Raw genomic sequence first — 18,897 nt, 5'->3', positions numbered from 1 at the left:
GGGGAGAGGGCGGCGCGGACAGGGGCAGCCGGGGTGGGGACCCGGGGAGACCCCGACACAAAGGCCGCCCCTAGGGCGGCGGCGGGGGGGGGGGGGGGAGAAGGGAGGAGGGGAGAGGAGGGAGGGGCCGCCCGCCCCGCCCGCCCCGCCCGCGGCCCAGCCACCGGCGGACAGTGGGTTAAGCATCTCGATGTGGAACTTCCGGATGTGACCACAGAGAGAGGGAGAGACCGGGAGAGACCGGGAGAGACGGGGAGGCGGGGAGACACCAAGCCATCCAGCCGCCGGCAGCCGTCCGGCCCGCCGCCGCCGGGACCCCGCGCGGGGAGCCCCCCGCCGCCCCCGCCACCCCCGCCCGTGCCCCGCGCCCCCCGGCCCCACGCCCGCGCCCCCTCCCAGTCTCCCTCCACCCCCGGTCTCCCCAGTCTCCCGGTCCATCGTCCTCGGGCCGCCCCGATCCTCCCGGGACCCCGGGGGGGAAAGGACCGGGGGCCCGACCCCCCGCTCACCCCCGCCCCCGCCGGCATGAGCCCCTCGTCCTGACCCCCGCGGGGGGAGGGTGCCGGGGGTCCATGCACGCAACCTCCGCGCTGCCCGGCGCCAGCCACTGACGGCGGCGGGGGTGGGGGGGCCGGTCCCCCGGTCTCCTGCCCCACCCCCTGGCGTCCGCACCGCGGCCCGTCGGGGGCCGCTGCCCCGGGCTGCGCCCGCCCCGCCGGCCAGGCCCTGGAGGGACCCGGGAGCTGCCGCCGGCATCAGCCCATGGCCCGGAGGGTAGGTCTGAGGGCGGGCACCCCGTGCCCCAGCCCGGCCGCGCACCCCGTCCCTCCGTCGCCCGCCCCCCCACCCCCGCCCCACTCCGGCGCCCCGGCCCCCGTCAGCCCGTCCCGCCCTCTCCTCCATCTCTTTCTCTGCCTCCCCTCTCTGCCCCCGGTCTCCCCTGTCTCTGCTCCGGGTCTCCCCCTCTCTCCACCCCTGGGTCTCCTCCTCTCTCTATCCCCGGGTCTCCCCTGTCTCTGCTCCGGGTCTCCCCCTCCCTCCACCCCTGGGTCTCCTGCTCCATCTCAGGTCCTTTCTCCTACCCCCTCCTTCCTCTTCTGCCCTCCCCAGCCCTCCTCCCCGGTCTACTTTTGTTCCAAGTCCTCCTGAGGGTTAGGGGTGGGGACAGTACTGGGAGGGGAGGGAGGGTCTCACCAGGCTGGGCCGAGGGATTCTCTCTTCTATGGTCCTGGGGATGGGGAGATCAGAGTTCAGGCGAGGAGGTGAGTATGCACCTTTGCGGGTGCAGGGGTGTGGGAACATGGCAGGCTGTGAGGACCCCATTGCACATCCTCGCAGGGAACAGTTGGATTCAACTTCGGGGCTCGGGAGAAGTTAGGAGAGGAGGAAGAGAAAGAGACGGAGAGAGGGACATACACACACAGAGCCATCGGCGCACACCCGTCAGGGGCAGGGGCCAGCGACCCATGGCGGGAATGCCTGCATCCTTCTGTTTGAGTCTCTTGGCTTCTTTGAGCCTGTTTCCTCAAGCCCAAGGAGAGGGTTTAGCCTGGGTGGTTTAAGGCCCCTCTGGCCTCCCCAGTGTGCATGCTTTTGTGATGACAGTGGTTCGCTTTGGGGCTGATCACACAAGTGGGTTGTGCGGTTGTGCGGGGTTCCACTTCGGTTCAACAAGTGTTTATGGAATGTGTGCCAGGCGCTGTGCTACCTGCCTCATTCATTCATTCATTCACACATGCGCTAAATGCCTCATTCATTCATTCAACGACTCATTCCTTCATTGCTGTGTCTGGTGTTTGGCTGTGTGTGTGTGTGTATGTGTGTGTGGAGGGGTGGATTCACATGGTGAGTGGGGTGTAACAAGTTAAATATGTACAGTCAGATGGACATATTTGACAACTGTGGGATGAAATTGAAGGGGGGGTGACAGTGTAGACTTACATTTATGCATAAATGATGCGCTGCTTTTGTGGGAAGTGTCCATGAGTGAGCATCTCTCTCTCTCTCTCGCTCCTGTATCTTCTCTTCTCCATCCCTCTCTTTCCTACCCTCTGTCTCTCTCTTGCATCTTGCTCCTAGTCTCTATCTGAATCTCTCCATGGCTCTCTCCCCTCTCCCCCTCCCCTCCTCACTCTGGGAGGAGTTGGGAGTTACCATCAGCTGATCCTTGACCCCCACCTTGATCCTCAGACCTGAGACCTGGGTCAGTCTGTCTCCTCTGGACCCTTCTGCCCACACATCAAGAATCTCTGATGGAACATTTTTCACAGGCCAGGGGTATAAGAGAAGACCGGGGACAGGGCTTTCAGACCCACCCAGAGAGCTCCATGGGACGTCCGCGGTCTAAAGGTGGCAGGGTTCAGACACGGGGAACGAAAGGGCTGGTTCTGGGGGGCAGGGAGGGGCATCTCCTGGATGCCGGGGTAGGGAGGTTTCCTGATGCCTCCCTGGGGCTCTCCCCCTCTTGCCTCCCCCCAGTATGATGAGCTGCCCCACTACCCAGGCATCGTGGACAGCACCGCAGCCCTGGCTGGCTTCTCGGAGGCAGTGCCCTCGACACCGAGAGCCCCCGGGCCCTATGGCCCCCACCAGCCTCCCCAGCCCCAGCCCCCGGGCTTGGACAGTGATGGCCTGAGGAGGGAGAAGGATGAGATCTACGGGTGAGTGGGGACAGGACTGAAGGTTCCATGGGGTCTTGGGATTTGGGCCCCTTTCTCTGTCTCTCTGACACGCTTGCTCTGTCTTCATCTCTCCATCTCTTCCCTTGGGTCTTCTGTCCCTCTCCCAGGTGCTCCATACTCCACATGTCCCCTGCTTTCCCTCATGAACCTTCTCTCCTGCTTCCCCCAGACACCCGCTCTTCCCACTGCTGGCCCTGGTCTTTGAGAAATGTGAATTGGCCACGTGCTCGCCCCGGGATGGGGCCGGGGCTGGGCTGGGCACACCTCCAGGTGGTGATGTATGCTCCTCTGATTCCTTCAACGAGGACATCGCTGCCTTTGCCAAGCAGGTGGGCACCCCCATCTGCTGTGTGCCAGGACAGCCAGAGAGGAGGGGTGGGCTGAAGACAGGGCACCCCCTCCCTGGTCTCTCTCTTCCTCCCAGGTCCGCTCTGAGAGGCCCCTCTTCTCCTCCAACCCGGAGCTGGACAATCTGGTGAGACCTGCGCCCTCCCCAGTGCTCCTTCCTCCGCAGGGGTCTCCTGTCCCACCCTCCATAGCCCTGGGGTTGGTTGTGGGAGCAGAGAAGAGATCACCTGACCCACTTGATCAAACAGTGATAATTGTGGCCCATTTGCAATGAGTATAGCCTAGAGTTTGAGAATGGGGGCTGATGGCCTGAGTTCAAATCCAAGCTCTGCCACTCACTAGTTCTGTGAACCAGGACAAGTAGCTGAATCTCCCTGTGCCTCGGTTTCTTCATCTGTAGCTAGGAACAATTCCTATCTCATAGGGCTATTGTGAGGATATAATGAGCTAACAAGAGTCAAGCACTTAGAACAATGCCTGGCACAGAACAGGGACTCAGTAGACGCTAGCTGTTCTATCAGCCAGGACAACAGAGCCCATGCCAAGATGAGTGCAGGGACAAAGCGCAAAGGAGAGAGGAGAGGGAGAGGGAAGGAGAAATACCCTGGCTTCTCCCTTATTTTTGTTTTCCAGCTCCCACCAGGGCTTCCTATTGGCTGACCCTTTTGACAAAGGACTCTGGGAAATGTAGTTTACAGTCAGAGGGTGGGAAATGGAGCAAGGGGCAAGCAGGCAAAGGATGGAATATTTTTATTATAGCAGACCTTCATTCACTCCTCTTGCGATGGATCCTTTCGTGTCTCTTCCACCTCTTGCTTCTCTTTCTCTGTCTCTGACTCTCTGACATTCCATCTTCCCTTAATTCTGGGTCTCTGTGTCTGTTCCCTGTTGCTCTCTGCCCCTGTGGTTCTGTCCCTCTCTGCCTGTCCTCTGTCTTTGCCATTCTATCTCACTCTTTCTGTTCCTCTCTCTCCTTTTTTCTCCTTTCTCTTCCTCCTCCTCTTGTCCTTCTCCCTCTTTCTCCCTCTTTCCCTCTCTTTCCCTCCCTCCTCCTCTCCCTCCATCCCTCCCTCTCTCCCCTGCTCTATCTCTTCCTGTCTCCATTTTCAGATGATACAGGCCATTCAGGTGCTCCGCTTCCACCTGCTGGAGCTGGAGAAGGTGAGTGCTTCTCACTTCCCCTCACACCCTTGCTTGCCCTCCACCCCTACCCTTCTCCCCACTTCCACCCCTCCTTCAGGCCCTCTGCCCACTGGAGTTGGAGCAGAATGCTGCCCCCATCCCTGTACACCCCAGCCCTGGCCCCCGGGTGGCCCCCCCAGTACCCCGGTGCCCCCTCAGGTCCACGACCTGTGCGACAACTTCTGTCACCGCTACATCACCTGCCTCAAGGGAAAGATGCCCATCGACCTGGTCATCGAGGATCGGGATGGCGGCTGCAGGGAGGACCTCGAGGACTACCCGGCCTCCTGCCCCAGCCTCCCGGATCAGGTGGGCCGGGGAAGGGGCACCAGGCATCACCCCGCAACCAAATCCGCGAGCAGACACGGCCGGGCTGCAGCGTGAGGGCGCGCACACACACCCCGCAGCCTCAGCCAGACACGCCTGACCACTGGGCATGCGCCAACGACGCAACAGCTGCGCAGACCGGGACTCAGCTGGATGGCAGCGCATGCGCACACACGCACACACGTAGGCGCAGCCGCACGCACAGAGCCTCAGACACAGCCACGCACGCTCAGTTACAGCCGTTCTCCCTCGCAGCCGGATGAGAGCGTATACCCCCTACTCAAGCACACACATCCCAGCCGCAGAGCAGCGTCATGCGTCGCACAGCCTGACCGAGACCCGCACTTCTAGAGCACGCCCAGCCACACAACAGTCACACCGGTGGAGACGGAGCCAAACGGCCCAGATCCTGCCGCACAGACTTGGACAGCGCCGCACTTAGACCCAGAGCTGCACGAGCACAGGGCCTGTGCTCACTCAGACGTGAGCCACCCTCACCGCGTGACAGCCCCTAGCCCCAGGTGCAGATGGACTCGTTTTGTTGGCAGCCCCATAACAGCCGCGCGGAGCCTGACCCGGGCCACCCCTGCCCCAGATACAGGCACATGGCCGTACCCCGACACAGACTCGGGTCGACTGCGCACAGCAGTCGCAGACGGGCCTCGGGGACCCTCGGCCCCACAGCGCACAATCTGCACATGCGCAGCAAGAGCCCCACTCAGAGGCATCGCCGTATTCCGCATTTTCAGGCAGCCTCCGATACACACCATGGCAATCCTCCAGCCCAGTGTAGACACAAAGCCACCGGCGTGGTAACCACACACACCGTCTCACAAAGAAGACAACCCAGCCCTGGAACACCAGACACAAACTTAGAACACTGTGGCCTCGTGATGGTCACATACAGCCACCTGGCCATCTCAGAGAGGGACACAGGCATGGGCACACTGACACTTGCCACACAACAATCCCAAGACAGCTTCGGGCACACTGCTGTGGACGCTCACCCACAGCGTCCCATCAGAGCCAGCGCTAGAAGAGCCGGAGGCGACCCTTGCAGCCAAGCTCAAAAGCCTTCGGACTGATGGTTCCGCAGTTCGCTCGCCCGTCCATCATGCAATCAAACACACAATTCCACACAGACATACCACACCTGGAGAAACCTTCTCAGCTGTGGCATCTCCAGCCCGGCCCCTGCAGGATAGATGATGCACCCGCAATGGGCCATGTTGGGGGGGTGGGGAGGGCTGCTTACAAAGCAACAGGCAGGGTTGAGGGTAATCAATAGGGCAGGTGGGGCACCCTGGGGTTCAACAAGAGCTGAACCCGCCCAGTCTGCCTCCCAACAATTGAGCTGAACCTGAAACTGAATGACAAAGGGCGTTGATGAAGTGTGTACAGGTAGGTCAGCCTCCAGGACACGGAACTGGGGCCGAGGGCAGATCCAATGCATTGTCCAGTTCTTCAAAGTGTGTCGGAGTCTGCATAAAGAAAGCACAGCCTGAACTCCCCCGATCTGCAATTCAGAGACACCTCCCTCCCTGTCGCTGAAAACTGAAAGTTGTTTTTTATCCCCCGTAAGTTTAGTGCAAACTCATTTGGCAGCAAAGTCTGACCTGAACTAATGAGAGGCTATTTATAGACTTTATTTATTCCACTTAGTTAAATATTCATCCATCTTGCTGCAGAAATGTTAATGAGTTTGATGAGGAGGTTAAGCCCCAGACCCTGCTGGGGGTGTTATGAAATACACAGTGTGTGCACGAATTTACTGTCTACACATGCGAAGAGTTCTAGGGGCGCCCGGCTGGCTCAGGCGGTAGAGCGTGCAACTCTTGATCTTGGGGTCGTGAGTTGGAGATTACTTTTAAAAATAAATTTAAAAAAAATGTGGAAAGTTCTGAATTCTGAAACACTGCTGGTCCCCAAGGATTTCAGATAAGCTGTCATGGATCTGTATAAGCTCATTTTTATGGGGCGATTGCTATGTGTCTTTATGTGAATGAACTCACTGAGTCCTTTCCACGCTCTGTGAGGTAGGGAGAGTTGTCCTGTTTTCCAGTTGAGGAAACGAAGGCACAGAGAATTGAAGCAACTTGCCCAAGGTCACACAGCCAGGAAAGTGGCAGGGACAGGCTTTACACTCAGGTGTCCCAGCTCCAGAGCCCATGGTCTCCGCCACTACGCTATAGAGCACCCAAGCCTTGGCACTGACCTCTAGCTCTTGTTTTCCAGAATAATACATGGATTAGAGACCATGAGGACAGCGGGTCTGTACATTTGGGGACCCCGGGTCCATCCAGTGGGGGCCTAGCCTCCCAGAGTGGGGACAACTCCAGTGACCAAGGTAAGACGCCTGGGAGGTGGAGGGGAAATGTGGGAGTTGGTCTGAGAATTGAAGTTAGACAGCAAGTAGGACTTCCAGAGGTGCAAGGATGACAGAGGTGTGGAGCAGTCTCTTGGGTGAGGGTTCTGGGTCCCTCTGGTCCCCCCGCTCACTGCCCACAAGCACAGCATGCCTGTCCTCCCTCAGGAGACGGACTAGACACAAGCGTGGCCTCTCCCAGTTCCGGGGGAGAGGACGAGGAGCTGGACCAGGAGCGACGGCAGAATAAGAAGAGGGGGATCTTCCCCAAGGTGGCTACCAATATCATGAGAGCCTGGCTGTTCCAGCACCTCTCGGTGAGAGCCCTGGAGCCCGGGTGCAGGGTAGGCATAGAGAAGGAGAAGGATGGTCACACAGAGACTGAGGCCGTGAGAGAGACCCAGTGATGGGAGACTGAGGCATGGGGGAGATACTGAGGGCGAATCTCAAGGAGAGGCGGTTAACAAGAGCAAGCATCCGTGAGCGCTAGCTGCGTGCCAGGTGCCGCTAGGGCTCTGAACTCACTCAGTCCTGCCCCCAACCCACCACCCATTCCCATCCCGCCCCCTCAACAATCATCACCAAACAGAGCCTATGAGGATGGGGCTGCGAGGAGCTCCATTTTGCAGGTGAGGAGCCCAGAGGTCTCCTAGCCAGAAGTGTGTTCAGATGCAGGCAGTTTGGCCTTATCCAGTGCAGCATGCTGCCTCGTGGAGGGAGCCGGGAAAATACAGGAAGAGAGTCAGGGAGAGACTGAGTCACAGAGGGACAGAGACCGGGACAGAGAGAGACATGCACCAGGACCCTGACAGAGACTCAGACAGGGCCCCATGCTGGGCTTTGCCTCCTTTCTGGTGTTGGAGCCCCCACCCCGAGCTTCGGTCTCCCTAATGAGAGCTGGCCAATTAGCCTCTAATGGCTGGAAGAGGCGGGGGCGCCCACAGGCATAATTGCCCGAAGCTTGGCTCCGCTTCCCTCCACTGGGCTCTGGGGGAGCCTAGAGCAGCTCCGAAGAGCTGGCTGTCCCGGCCCTGCCCCAGCCTGGGCTCACCATCCTCATGGGGCCAGGCCTTGGGGACCAGATGGCTGCTGGGCAGGCAGGGTGACTCTTGCTGGTGGCCACAGCACCCATACCCCTCGGAGGAGCAGAAGAAACAGCTGGCGCAGGACACAGGGCTCACCATCTTGCAAGTCAACAACTGGTGAGTGACCCAGGAGGTTTGTGCGGGTCCGTGGGCCAGCCCGGGGTGGGAGGCCGGGCGCTGTCCGCGGTGCTGAAGGAGGCACCACAGCCCCGGGGAGCCTCTCCTCTCCCCTCCCCATCCCCGTCCTCTCTTTCCAGCTGTCTCCGTGTGTTCATTTCTGCCTCTCTCCTACTCCCTCTTTACACCCTGCTCGGTTTCCATAACCCCCTCCCAGGTTCATTAACGCCCGGAGACGCATCGTGCAACCAATGATCGATCAATCCAACCGCACAGGTACGGGGAGAAGGTGGGGAGAGAGGGCCTAATGTTCCCTGGGGAGTATCAAAGCTGGGACCCGCATATCCTGGGGCTCAGCCTGCACCCCTCAACCTCCCTCCCAGGTCAGAGTGCAGTCTTCAGCCCAGAGGGCCAGCCAATGGGGGGCTACTCGGAAGCTCAGCCGCACATGACTGTCAGACCTCCAGGTAAGTCCCCGCCCCTTAACTAAGCCATGCCCCCAACACACCAGGCCCCTCCTCTTAATGGAGATGTCCCACCTTCTGGGATTAAGTTTATGAATAATGCAGTACTTCATTTGCATAACAGCGGAGCGGGAGAGGCAATTGCAGATTTCCTGGTGCTTCTTTCCAGGCCCTGCCCATACATTGGAAGGTTCTACTTTTCCTTAAAGGAGTAGTACCTTTTTTTTTTAAGATTTTATTTACTTATTTATTTTATTTGAGAGAGAACGCAACACACACACACACACACACACACACACACGAGCTGGGTGGAGGTGGGGTAGGGGTGGAGCAGCAGAGGGAGAGGGACAAACAGACCCTGTGCTGAGCGTAGAGCACAACGCGGGGCTCAGTCTCAGCACCCTGAGATCAGGACCTGAGCTGAAACCAAGAATCAGAGGCTCAACCGACTGAGCCACCCGGGCATCCCAGGACTAGTACTTTCTTAAATGATGACTCAGTCTGTCCTGATAGAGGGATCCCCTGGGGAAGGAGCAGGTGGGAGAGATTTAGGGGCATATGGGGATGTCTGGTGAAGACTCACAATCTTCCTCTTTTGTCTTTCAGGGTCGATGGGAATGAGTTTGAACTTAGAAGGAGAGTGGCATTATCTATAGATTCAGGACAAGTGTGAGTGTCCAATGTCTAGGGGTTCTGGGTTGGGGTTGTGTGGCTCTCAAACCTTGGTAAGACCTCCAGATTCCAATATTGGGCTCACCCAGAGCAGGGTCAGCATGGGTCCCTGAACTGAGGGTTCTCCAAGGCTTACTGGGGAGATGATTCATCCATCCATCCATCTGCTCATTCATCTGTCTATATATTTATCCATCCATCAATCATCAACCTACCTACTATCCATCCAGACAAATGTCCACTCACTATCCATTCATCTATCCACCCACCTACCCATCCATCCATCCATCCATCCACCTCCACCCTGATCCACCCACCCACACATCCACCCACTTATCCACACATTCACTCACCTACCTACCTACCCATGATCCATCCATGCATGCATTTACTACCTGTCATCCATCAGAAAATACATCAGCCCACTCATATGTCCACCTCCATACATTCACCCACCCACCTACAAACCCATTCATCCACACACCTACCCATTCATACATCTCCAGCATATTGAGCAGCCTCACATAGGGTCCTGCTCTTGAGAAGATTTGGGCTTTTGAGGAAGTGGACATCAGGAAAGAACGACAGAGCAACAGCTGAAACAATAAAACACAGCTTGCTCAGAGGAGAGAGACATCACCTATCTCTGAGATATCAGGAAAGACTTCATAGAGGAAGTGACTTCGGGGTAGGACACTGAAGGATGAATAGGAGTTCACTGGGTAGAAGTGGGGGGCAAAGGAGTAGGGTACATTCTTTTACTCTCCCATGTCTTAAGGCTTTAGAGCATCTTCTCACTTAGTCTTAATAAAAACCCCAAGAGGGAGAAAATATTATTTTCATGTTACAGTTGAGAAAATTGATGCTCAAAAAGAAGAGTTCACTTGTGCAGGTTCACTCAGCTCAGAAAAGCAGAAGGAATAGCATGTGCAAAGACCCAGCGTTGAGAGGCTGCCTGGAAATTCTACAACACAAATCAGATCTTGACTCTCTCTGGATTAAAACTCTTCTGTGCCTTCCTAGTGCCCTCTAGATGCAGTCCAGACTCTTTAGTTTAGCACCTCTTCATTCCTTCATTCATTTAATGCACATTCCCTGAGCACTTCTGTGCCTGGCCCTGTGCTGGCTGGTACTTGGGACATAGCAGTGACCATGACAGCCCAGCCTTGCCCTCACGGGGCCCACTGTCCAGCAGGGGAGACAGACCTGTCTTCAGACAGTGATGACCCAAAGTGAGCAGGGCTGGGATGAGGGAACCCAGGAACTGGAGGAGCCCAGAGGGGGCATCAGACCCAGGCTGGGGGCATTCAGGGAAGACTTCCTGGAAGAGGGAACTTGGGAGCTGAGACCAGGAGAATGGAAGGAGTGAGGCAGGAAAGGAGGGAAATAGCATATGCAAAGGCCCAGTGCACTTAGCAGACTCATGGCTATGAGACAGCAGCCCGCCCCCATCACCACTGCCTACACACCAATGAGGGGGAAGGAGGACTGGGCTGGGCTGGCGCCAGCAGGATGGGTGGGTGAGTAATGAACTTGGGGCCAACAGAAAGGCCGGGAGATGGGAGTGGAGACCTAGGAGGGCTTAGGCATGGAGCCTGGGAAGGAGAGATGGACATGTTTGTCCGGAGCCTGGCAGGTCGGTGGGGGTCTCAGCTCTGGCCTGACCAACCGAGGACAGGTGTGGCCTGGTCTGAGTGTCAGAGGACCTCATCTCTCTCTCTGCCACCTCTGTTTCTATTCTGCTTCCCTCCCTCCCTCTGCATTCCTCTCACTATGGGGCTGATGTGGGGCCAGACCCCTCTCCACTTCCTGACGTGGCCTCTCGTCCCCTCTCCACAGACCCCAGCCTCTGGACTGTGACCACCAGGCTCACACCTGGTTCTGGTCCCCACCTGGCCCCCTGACTTCAGGACCCCACCTCCTAAGGCCCCCAATGCAATGCCTACCTCCCTGGGGCCCCACTGGGACATGGGGCCTGAGCGCCCGCTCGAGGGTCTCTCAAGGACAAAGACAAGGCCCCCATACCCTGCGCCCCGCTTCTGCCCTCACCTCTGCCTGGAACCCAAGCTGAGATCCCGGGCCTGGGTCTTCAGAAGATGGTGGCTGGGGGTCCCCCGCCTCCAGGCCAGAGAAGGGACTGGCGGTGGGCTGGGGAGGTCAGGGAAGGAGGGTCAGCCGGATCCGACATTTGGAAGAGGTCCCTTGTCCTCCCAGCCCACTCCCCACCCCTTCTCTCCCCTACCTCCCTTCATGGAAGTCTTCTACCTTTTTTTTTTTAATGATAAAGTCTTAAAAACAAAAAGGCACCAATCTGAGTTCTTGTGTCTCTTTCGAGATTCAAATTCTCATCAATTTGAAGCTCATGAATCACCAATTATAATAATAATTGATACTCTTTTTTTTTTAAAAGATTTTACTTATTTGTCAGAGAGAGAGAGAAACAGAGAGCAAGAGCACAAGCAGGGGAAATGGGCAGAGGGAGAAGCAGCCTTCCTGCTGAGCAGGGAGCCTGATGCGGGATTCGATCTCAGGACCCAGGGATCATGACCTGAGCTGAAGGCGGCCGCTTTACCAACTGAGCCACCCAGCCGTCCCAATAATTGGTACTCTTAATCCTCACTGTCCTCAGGCACTCTATATCAATTAGCTATTGCTGTGTAACAAGTCACTCCAAAGCTTTGTGGTTCAAATGCCAACTATTTTTTAGCTCATTATTCTATGGGCTAAAATACTAGCGCTAATAATTCTATGGGCTAAAATTCTATGGGCTAATCTACTAGGCTCTGCTGGGCAGTTCTTGTAACTTCAACAGGGTTCTGCTGTGTATCTGTGGCCTCTTGAGGCCCCAGCTCAGGTCTGACCTGGTTATCTCAGCTGCATTATCTTGGCCACAAATCTCAAGGCCAGCCCAGATTCAAGGGAGGAGACATAGACTCCACCCCTTACAGGCTGGGGATGGGGGGCTGCAAACTCACAGCACAAGAGATGGGGACACGGGGAGGGATGAAGAAAAATGGCTACTTTTGCATTAATCTCCCACACTGCGGCTCGCAGTCCCAAGGGACACAAACACTGTTACCCAGGGCTGTCCTTGGAAACATTCATGTGTGGCCAACAGACCAGCAGACTGCCCAGCAGAGAGGTCATGAACCCAGACTCCAGCCCAACATGCCCAGGGTTCAAATCCCCGCTTTGCTCCCTACCAGCTCCATGATCCTCACTTGGACTGAGCAGACCCGCGCTTGGACGCATGAGACCCTCAGAGCCCACCTCCAAACACCATTCACTGACCTACTCATCTTCGTTTTTTTAAGATTTTATTATAGAGAGAAAGAGAGCATGCGCGTGAGGGTGGGGTTAGGGGAGGGGCAGGGGCGGGGCAGAGGGAGAGGGAGAGGCATAAGCCGACTCTGCACCGACTCTGGGTGCTGGATCGGACGACCCTGAGATCCTGACCTGAGCCAAATCAAGAGTCTGAGGCTCCACCGACCGCGCCACCTAGGCACCCCTCACATACACACCTTCTAAGATACAGCAGCCTCTGGACCCTCATAATGCAAACACGGAAACTGAGGCCCTGTTAGGCCTGTGACCCACAGAGGCCTTTACCCTCCCCAACGAAGTGCACGTGGATCTAACCTCCCTCGTGGGAGCCTCAGCTGCTGCCAACTCCAGGGTCTGCCGATTCGGCTGTTTTGTTCCCAAGACGCCGTGGAGCTCAGTGCAAACTGTAAGTTGCTTGGGTTTGGACCCTTGTTTGTGGCAAATAGCTCAGTCTTCCTTCTGCGCCTCCGTCCTGGCCGCTCCCTTTGCCCTGGATCACCTTCCCCAGCTCAGAATCCCCTCGGCAAAGATGCAGGAGCAGCCCAATCAAAGCACCCCTCTTCTGTCTGCCGCTCCTTTATTGCCCCATCCCTTTTCCTCCTAACGTCCCCTCCCTGGAATTCTCTCTGTCACTAATTCGCCTGTTTCCTTATTGGCTTGAACCTCAGCCCTGCCAGCACGCGGCGCGCAGCAGGTGCCCAGGGGACAACAGGTGGAGGGCAGAGGAAACGGGGCAGCTGAGCCTCATTCACTCAGGCCACAGGTGTCTCCAGGGTCCGCACTCTGCTCTCCGGGCTCATCCGTGAGCAAGGCGAAGACCCCTGTCCTCAGGAGCTGGCGTCCTAGTGTGGGGGACCCCCACAAAGGGCTGAGCAAACGAGCACATGGTTTATACTGCGAGGTGACAGGAGGTTGTAAATAATAGAGCGGCGTGGGGGTGGGAGTTACCTGCTGCGTTCTAGGAGCTCCGTACCTACCCACCTGGTACGCCCTTACCACTAAGGAAGTGCGATGGCTGTCCCCATTTCCCAGATGAGGAAACCGAGGGCCAGAGAGGTGAACTTGAGCCCACCCAGGGCCACACAGCTGGAGAGTTTGGATCTCCATTCAAACCGGCAGCCTGGCACCTCTGAAGCCCGCGTGCTAAGCACTCCGCCCGCGCGCCCTTTTATTTAAAAAAATAGAATTCTAAGAGTCTGATTTTGAAAGGGCCTAACATGAACTATTATTCTCTGTGTTAGCTATGATTTTGGTGACGAGGATTCGTGTTTATTTCCCGCCGAACTCCGCAGGACTGAAGTGGCATGGATGAGTGATAGAGAGCAGGAAGGACTTCCCGGCCCTCCTTTGAGCGCAGGTCGGGGAGGGCCCTGGGGAGGGGGCGGGGCCGGGCCGAGGTCGGCTGCGGGGGGTTGAGAGGGGTAGGCCGGCGCATTCCTGAAGGCGCTGCCTGTTGGGAGGATGGGGGAACCCGGGACACGGGCGAGTGGGGGAGAGGCAGCTCCCCTCCCGCTTCCCCCTCCACCTGCTCGGTGACCGTAAATGCCTCTCGCTGAATCCTCTCTAATTAAACCAATTGGATGTGCCACCGGGGAGGAGGGAAATTGGGCGGGAGGTTAATTGTAACTAAAAATACCTCCCTCGTTTCCTGGGCTGAGGAAGCAGCGGCCGCCGCGGGTTCGGGCCCTGGGAGGTGGGGACCCCTCCGGGTCTGCGGGGCCGGGTGGCGGGGCCTGGTGGGCGGGGGCGGGGGGCGGTCGGCGCGGAGCGTGTTCGCGGCTGAGCTTGTCCCCGCCCAGCGCCCGCGTGACCCCGACAAATGCCCGGGTCCCCGGCTGCGTCTGTCACGTCGTGCCTCCGTCCAGCTCGTGTGTTTGCGACTATGAGATTCTGGCCGTCGCTACCTGAGTCTGGGGGGGATTGTGTGGCAAAGCGGGTCATCTTTATAACTGGGGGCCTCCTTGAACGAGTCCACGGCGGTGTCTCTCTGCGTGTAGCTTTGTAGGCTCTTGGGAGCTCTGTTTCCAGGACAGCGAGACTCTGGGTCATTTCAGCTCGGGTGCCGGTGAATGTGGGGCAGGCAGTGAGCCCGGGCTCCCTCCAGAGGGCGCTGGGGAGCCATGCAAGGCGGTTTTGTTTGTAACCGCTGTATTGAGATGTAATTCACAACCTTAAAACCCTCCCATTTAAAGGGTGCAGTTCGATGGCTCTAGTCTATTCCGAGTTGTGCTGCCATCACTATAATCAACTGTAGAACATTTTCATTACCCCAAGAAAGAAACCTTCTACCCCTCAACAGCCACTCCCCCGCCACCCCAACTCCCAACCTCGGGCAGCTATGATCCACTTTCTGGGTCTATGGATTTGCCTGCTCTGGGCATTTCATAGAAATGAAATCATACACTATATGGTTTGTTGTTTTTTTTTTTAAGATTTATTTATTTTAGAAAGAGGGAAGGGGCAGAGGGAGAGAGTTGCAAGCCGACTCCATGCTGAGTGCTGATCCCGATGCAGAGTGACCTCACAACTCTGAGATCAGGGCCTGAGCTGAAGCGCACCCCCACTATATGGTCTTTTGTGTCTGGCTTCTTTCACTCAGCATAGAATTTTCAAGGTTCCTTCATGTTGTAGTGTGTCTCGATGCTTCGTTCCTTTTTATGGAGGGATATTATTCCATTGTCTTGGAAGGATTTTGAGCAGAGAAAGGACAGAGTCTTCTGTGTGCTTTGTGCTGAGCGGCCATGCAGAGGGTGGATTATGGGGGAGGGGGATGATAGGAGTTGGGTTGTGTCCCGCAAAAAGATATACTGAAGTCCTAATTCCAGGACCTATGAATGTGACTTTATTTGGTGATAGGATCTTGGCAGATGAGCCAGTTAAAATGAGGTCATAGGGTGAAAGAAATTAAAAAATCAAGCATTGACTTGGGGGAAATATTCACTACACACATGACAAATTTATATATATGTGTATATATATATATATATACATACACATATATATAAAGGACTATATATATTATATAAATATATAAACTGTATATATATATATATTTTTTAAAGATTTTATTTTTTGACAGAGACACAGCAAGAGAGGGAACACAAGCAGGGAGAGTGGGAGAGGGAGAAGCAGGCTTCCTGCCCAGCAGAGAACCCGATGCGGGGCTCGATCCCAGGACCCTGGGATCATGACCCGAGCCGAAGGCAGATGCTTAACGACTGAGCCACCCAGGCGCCCCTCAACCGTATATATATTTTTTAAAAATTTATTATTACGTAAACTCTACACCCAACCTGGGGCTCGAACTCCCGACCCCAAGATCAAGAACTACATGCTCTACCAACTGAGCCAGCAGGCTCCCTGTAAACTATATACGTAATATAAAGAACTCTTTCAAATCAGGAAGACAACTCCTTTATAAGAGTCAAAATAAATTAAGAAAAGTAGATAAACAGGGGCGCCTGGGTGGCTCAGTCGTTAAGCATCTGCCTTTGGCTCGGGTCGTGATCCCAGAGTCCTGGGATCGAGCCCCGCGACGGGCTTCCTGCTCTGCGTGGAGCCTGCTTCTCCCTCTCCCACTCCCCCTGCTTGTGTTCCCTCTCTCGCTGTGTCTCTGTCAAATAAATAAAATCTTAAAAGAAAAGTAGATAAACAAATGGCTAATAAGCCCATGAAAAGATACTCGACATCATTAGGCATCGTGGAAATGCAAGTACAATTGCAATAAATATTACAGTATCATTAGCATGGCTAATCAAAGGTCTTATGCATGGCATACATTAGTAAAACGACTCTGGAAGGCCATTGCAAAGAATCTACTAACACTGAACCCCTGTGTGTCCCGTGAGCCAGCAGCTCCAGCCCTGGGCACGTACTCCACAGAAAGGCACAGATGGGTTCACCCAAAGCCACACGGACTGTGTGTCCATAGCGGCATTATTATTGTAGCTGGAACCCAGCCAACTGCCCATCAACAAAAGAACAGATTAAAGTGTGATGAATTCATTCAACAGAATGAATAAACCACAGCTCCATGCAACAGGATAGCAAAAGAAGCCAGGCATGGGAAAGCACATTCTTATGAGGTTCTAGAACGGGCAACGCTAGGCGATGGTGTGAGGGGTCAGAGTGCTGGTCGCCCTGGGGGCCTGGGCTGGCCATGGTTTGTTTCTGTCTGCATGCTGGTGGCCAGGCGTGTTTTGTGTCCTGGGGAAATGCACCAGGCCCTTACGCTTCAAGAGAAAGTTTTACAAGGTTGTTGAGTGAGTGCACACACACTTTGCATCTTGAAAGATGCTGCGAAATTGAAGTGCGAATTCCCCTCAGGGTGGCTGGAGGTGCCCCTCTCCTCACATCCTCGCCAGCAGGGAGCATCCTCCATCTTTTTAATTTGGGCCAATCTGTTGGGTGAAAAGGGAGGTGTCCGGGAGCTTTATTTCATGCAGTTGTGAGAATGGCCAGACTACAGCCCCACCTGGAGTTTTTGTGCACGTTTCAGAGCAGACCTATTTCCCCGGGGGGCTGACGGGTAATATGAACTTCTCAATTCGGACGAATGCCCTGGTGGCCATATCTGTGTGTTAAGAGTTTTCTCCCTTCTTCTGGCAGTTTCCTTCAGACTCACGCCCTAGCATGGTTTTATTGGGCCTGAACCCAGGGGATGCTTGAGTCTTTTTGGCAGATACTGGAGAGCTTCCGTTTTTAGCACCTCCCTACCCGTGTGCATGGGCACACACACAAATAAAAAGAACTGTTTCGTGCCAGTGGGACATTAATTTATGCTTTAACCTGAAAAGGGGGGAAAGCAGGAACAGTCCGATAAGCCGTAATGTTCTTAGGAGACTTGGCTGGACAGTGGGTGGGAGAAGCTCTGAGGTTAGTTTCTCCCATAAGCCATTTATTTCTCTATTTTTAATGCCATGGGTCAGGGAAGGCATTTTCAGAGGTCATAACGGGAGAGAGATTTGACTACTAAAAAACTTAAAAATGTTGAGTGAAGTCACCATAAAGCCAAAAGACAAGCAGCAAACTGAGAGAAATGTTTATAACATCTATGATGCTTAAGATCCAGAATATATAAAGAGCTACTACAGACCAATAACAAAATGACAAAGAATCTAGGATTTGAGCCAACAGAAGAGGAAATACAAATGGCCCAGGATATGCAAAGATGCTTGGGCTTGCTGGCGATCAGGGAAAATAAAAATAATGTAAGTCACCACAGCCTGTACAGAGGACAGGTAGGCTAATCTATCAAATGACCTATTAAAATGTACCTTCCTTTGGACCAGTGATTCTACCTCCAGAGATTTATCCTACAGATACATATCTGGAAATGATCCACGTGTAAGGATTTTCATGCCAGCTATATTCGTAGGAGCAAAAGATTTGAAACCGCTTAAGCGTCTCTCCAAACGGGCCTGGTTAAATAAATGTTCGGCCCATCCAGGTAATGGGCCACTATGCAGCCAGGCACAACGAGGAGCCAGCTCTGTGTCAATACAAGACGATCTCCCAGAACAGTGCCCGGCACACAGTGGGCCCCACTGAGTGTTTGCTACTGTACCAAAATGCACGCAGTGTCCCTTGTAAGTTGGACAGAAATGCAGGTGGTTAAAAAGGAGGGGAAACTTGCAGTCTGTGCCAAAGACTCATCAGAAATGCTCTGTGGGTGTGTGCGTCTAAGTGTAACGTGTTACTTTTTTTTTTTCCACGGGTGTTTTATTAGTTTTGGGTATACAGTGTAATGATGCCACCATTCTGTACATCACCCAGTGCTCATCAGGACAAGTGTGCTCCTTCATCCCTGTCACCCATATACAAAGGAATAATACTCAGCCATAAAAAGGAATGAAATCTTGCCATTTGCAAGGACATGTTTGGAGCTAGAGGGTATAATGCTTAGTGAAATAAGCCGGTCAGAGAAAGACAAATACCATATGATCTCACTCATGTGTGGACTTTAAGAAACAAAATAAACGAGCAAAGGCAGAAAAAGAGAGGAACCAAGAAACAGATTCTTCTAGAGAACACACTGAGGGTTGCAGGGGTGGTGGTTGGTGAAACGGGGTGGGGATGAAGGAGACACTCATAGATGCTCTCACCTTTTGCCCGACTAATTGCACTCTTGGGAACGTGCCCTAAGGAAACGGCCGGAAGTTTGGGGAAAGGCATCGTGCAGAGGCGGGGGGACCAGACCAGAATGGAAGGAAGCCGGTCATGGCCCCGGGCAGGCCCGGCCACTAACCGAGGGGACAGGCGCGCGGGGAGTAACCGGGCCGTGTTTATGTGCAGATGCCTTGTGGACGGAAGCAAACAGGACCCGCCGCCGT

General features: G+C 55.0%; 1 protein-coding gene and 1 long non-coding RNA gene across 3 annotated transcripts in view; both read left to right on the top strand.

Moving 5' to 3' along the window:
• Positions 1 to 158: 158 nt before the first annotated feature.
• Positions 159 to 11,313, top strand: MEIS3 (Meis homeobox 3). Of its 2 annotated transcripts, none has more exons than XM_081807196.1 (13): positions 159 to 774; positions 2,479 to 2,660; positions 2,851 to 3,010; positions 3,106 to 3,156; positions 4,140 to 4,190; positions 4,422 to 4,520; positions 6,774 to 6,885; positions 7,072 to 7,220; positions 8,029 to 8,105; positions 8,323 to 8,381; positions 8,489 to 8,572; positions 9,176 to 9,238; positions 11,081 to 11,313. In XM_081807196.1, exons 1-12 carry the CDS (start codon positions 763 to 765, stop codon positions 9,223 to 9,225), a joined length of 1,086 nt encoding a protein of 361 aa, XP_081663322.1. In that variant the 5' UTR covers positions 159 to 762; the 3' UTR covers positions 9,226 to 9,238; positions 11,081 to 11,313. The 2 variants fall into 2 exon arrangements, with proteins under 2 accessions (XP_081663322.1, XP_081663321.1); XM_081807195.1 differs by having other exon boundaries at positions 4,371 to 4,520.
• A 1,330-nt stretch (positions 11,314 to 12,643) lies between these two features.
• LOC145717621 (uncharacterized) overlaps positions 12,644 to 18,897 on the top strand; it is a 13,714-nt gene continuing 7,460 nt past the window's right edge. The window contains exon 1 of the long non-coding RNA XR_014140961.1: positions 12,644 to 12,971. This is a non-coding gene — a long non-coding RNA (uncharacterized LOC145717621). The remainder of the gene's footprint in view (positions 12,972 to 18,897) is intronic.

This window comes from Leptonychotes weddellii, chromosome 16 (assembly GCF_054177405.1).
Source record: "Leptonychotes weddellii isolate Sample4059 chromosome 16, ASM5417740v2, whole genome shotgun sequence".
Classification (NCBI taxonomy): domain Eukaryota; kingdom Metazoa; phylum Chordata; class Mammalia; order Carnivora; family Phocidae; genus Leptonychotes; species Leptonychotes weddellii.
The sequence above is the reverse complement of the archived record's forward strand: the minus strand, read 5'-3'. Positions and strand labels throughout refer to the sequence as shown.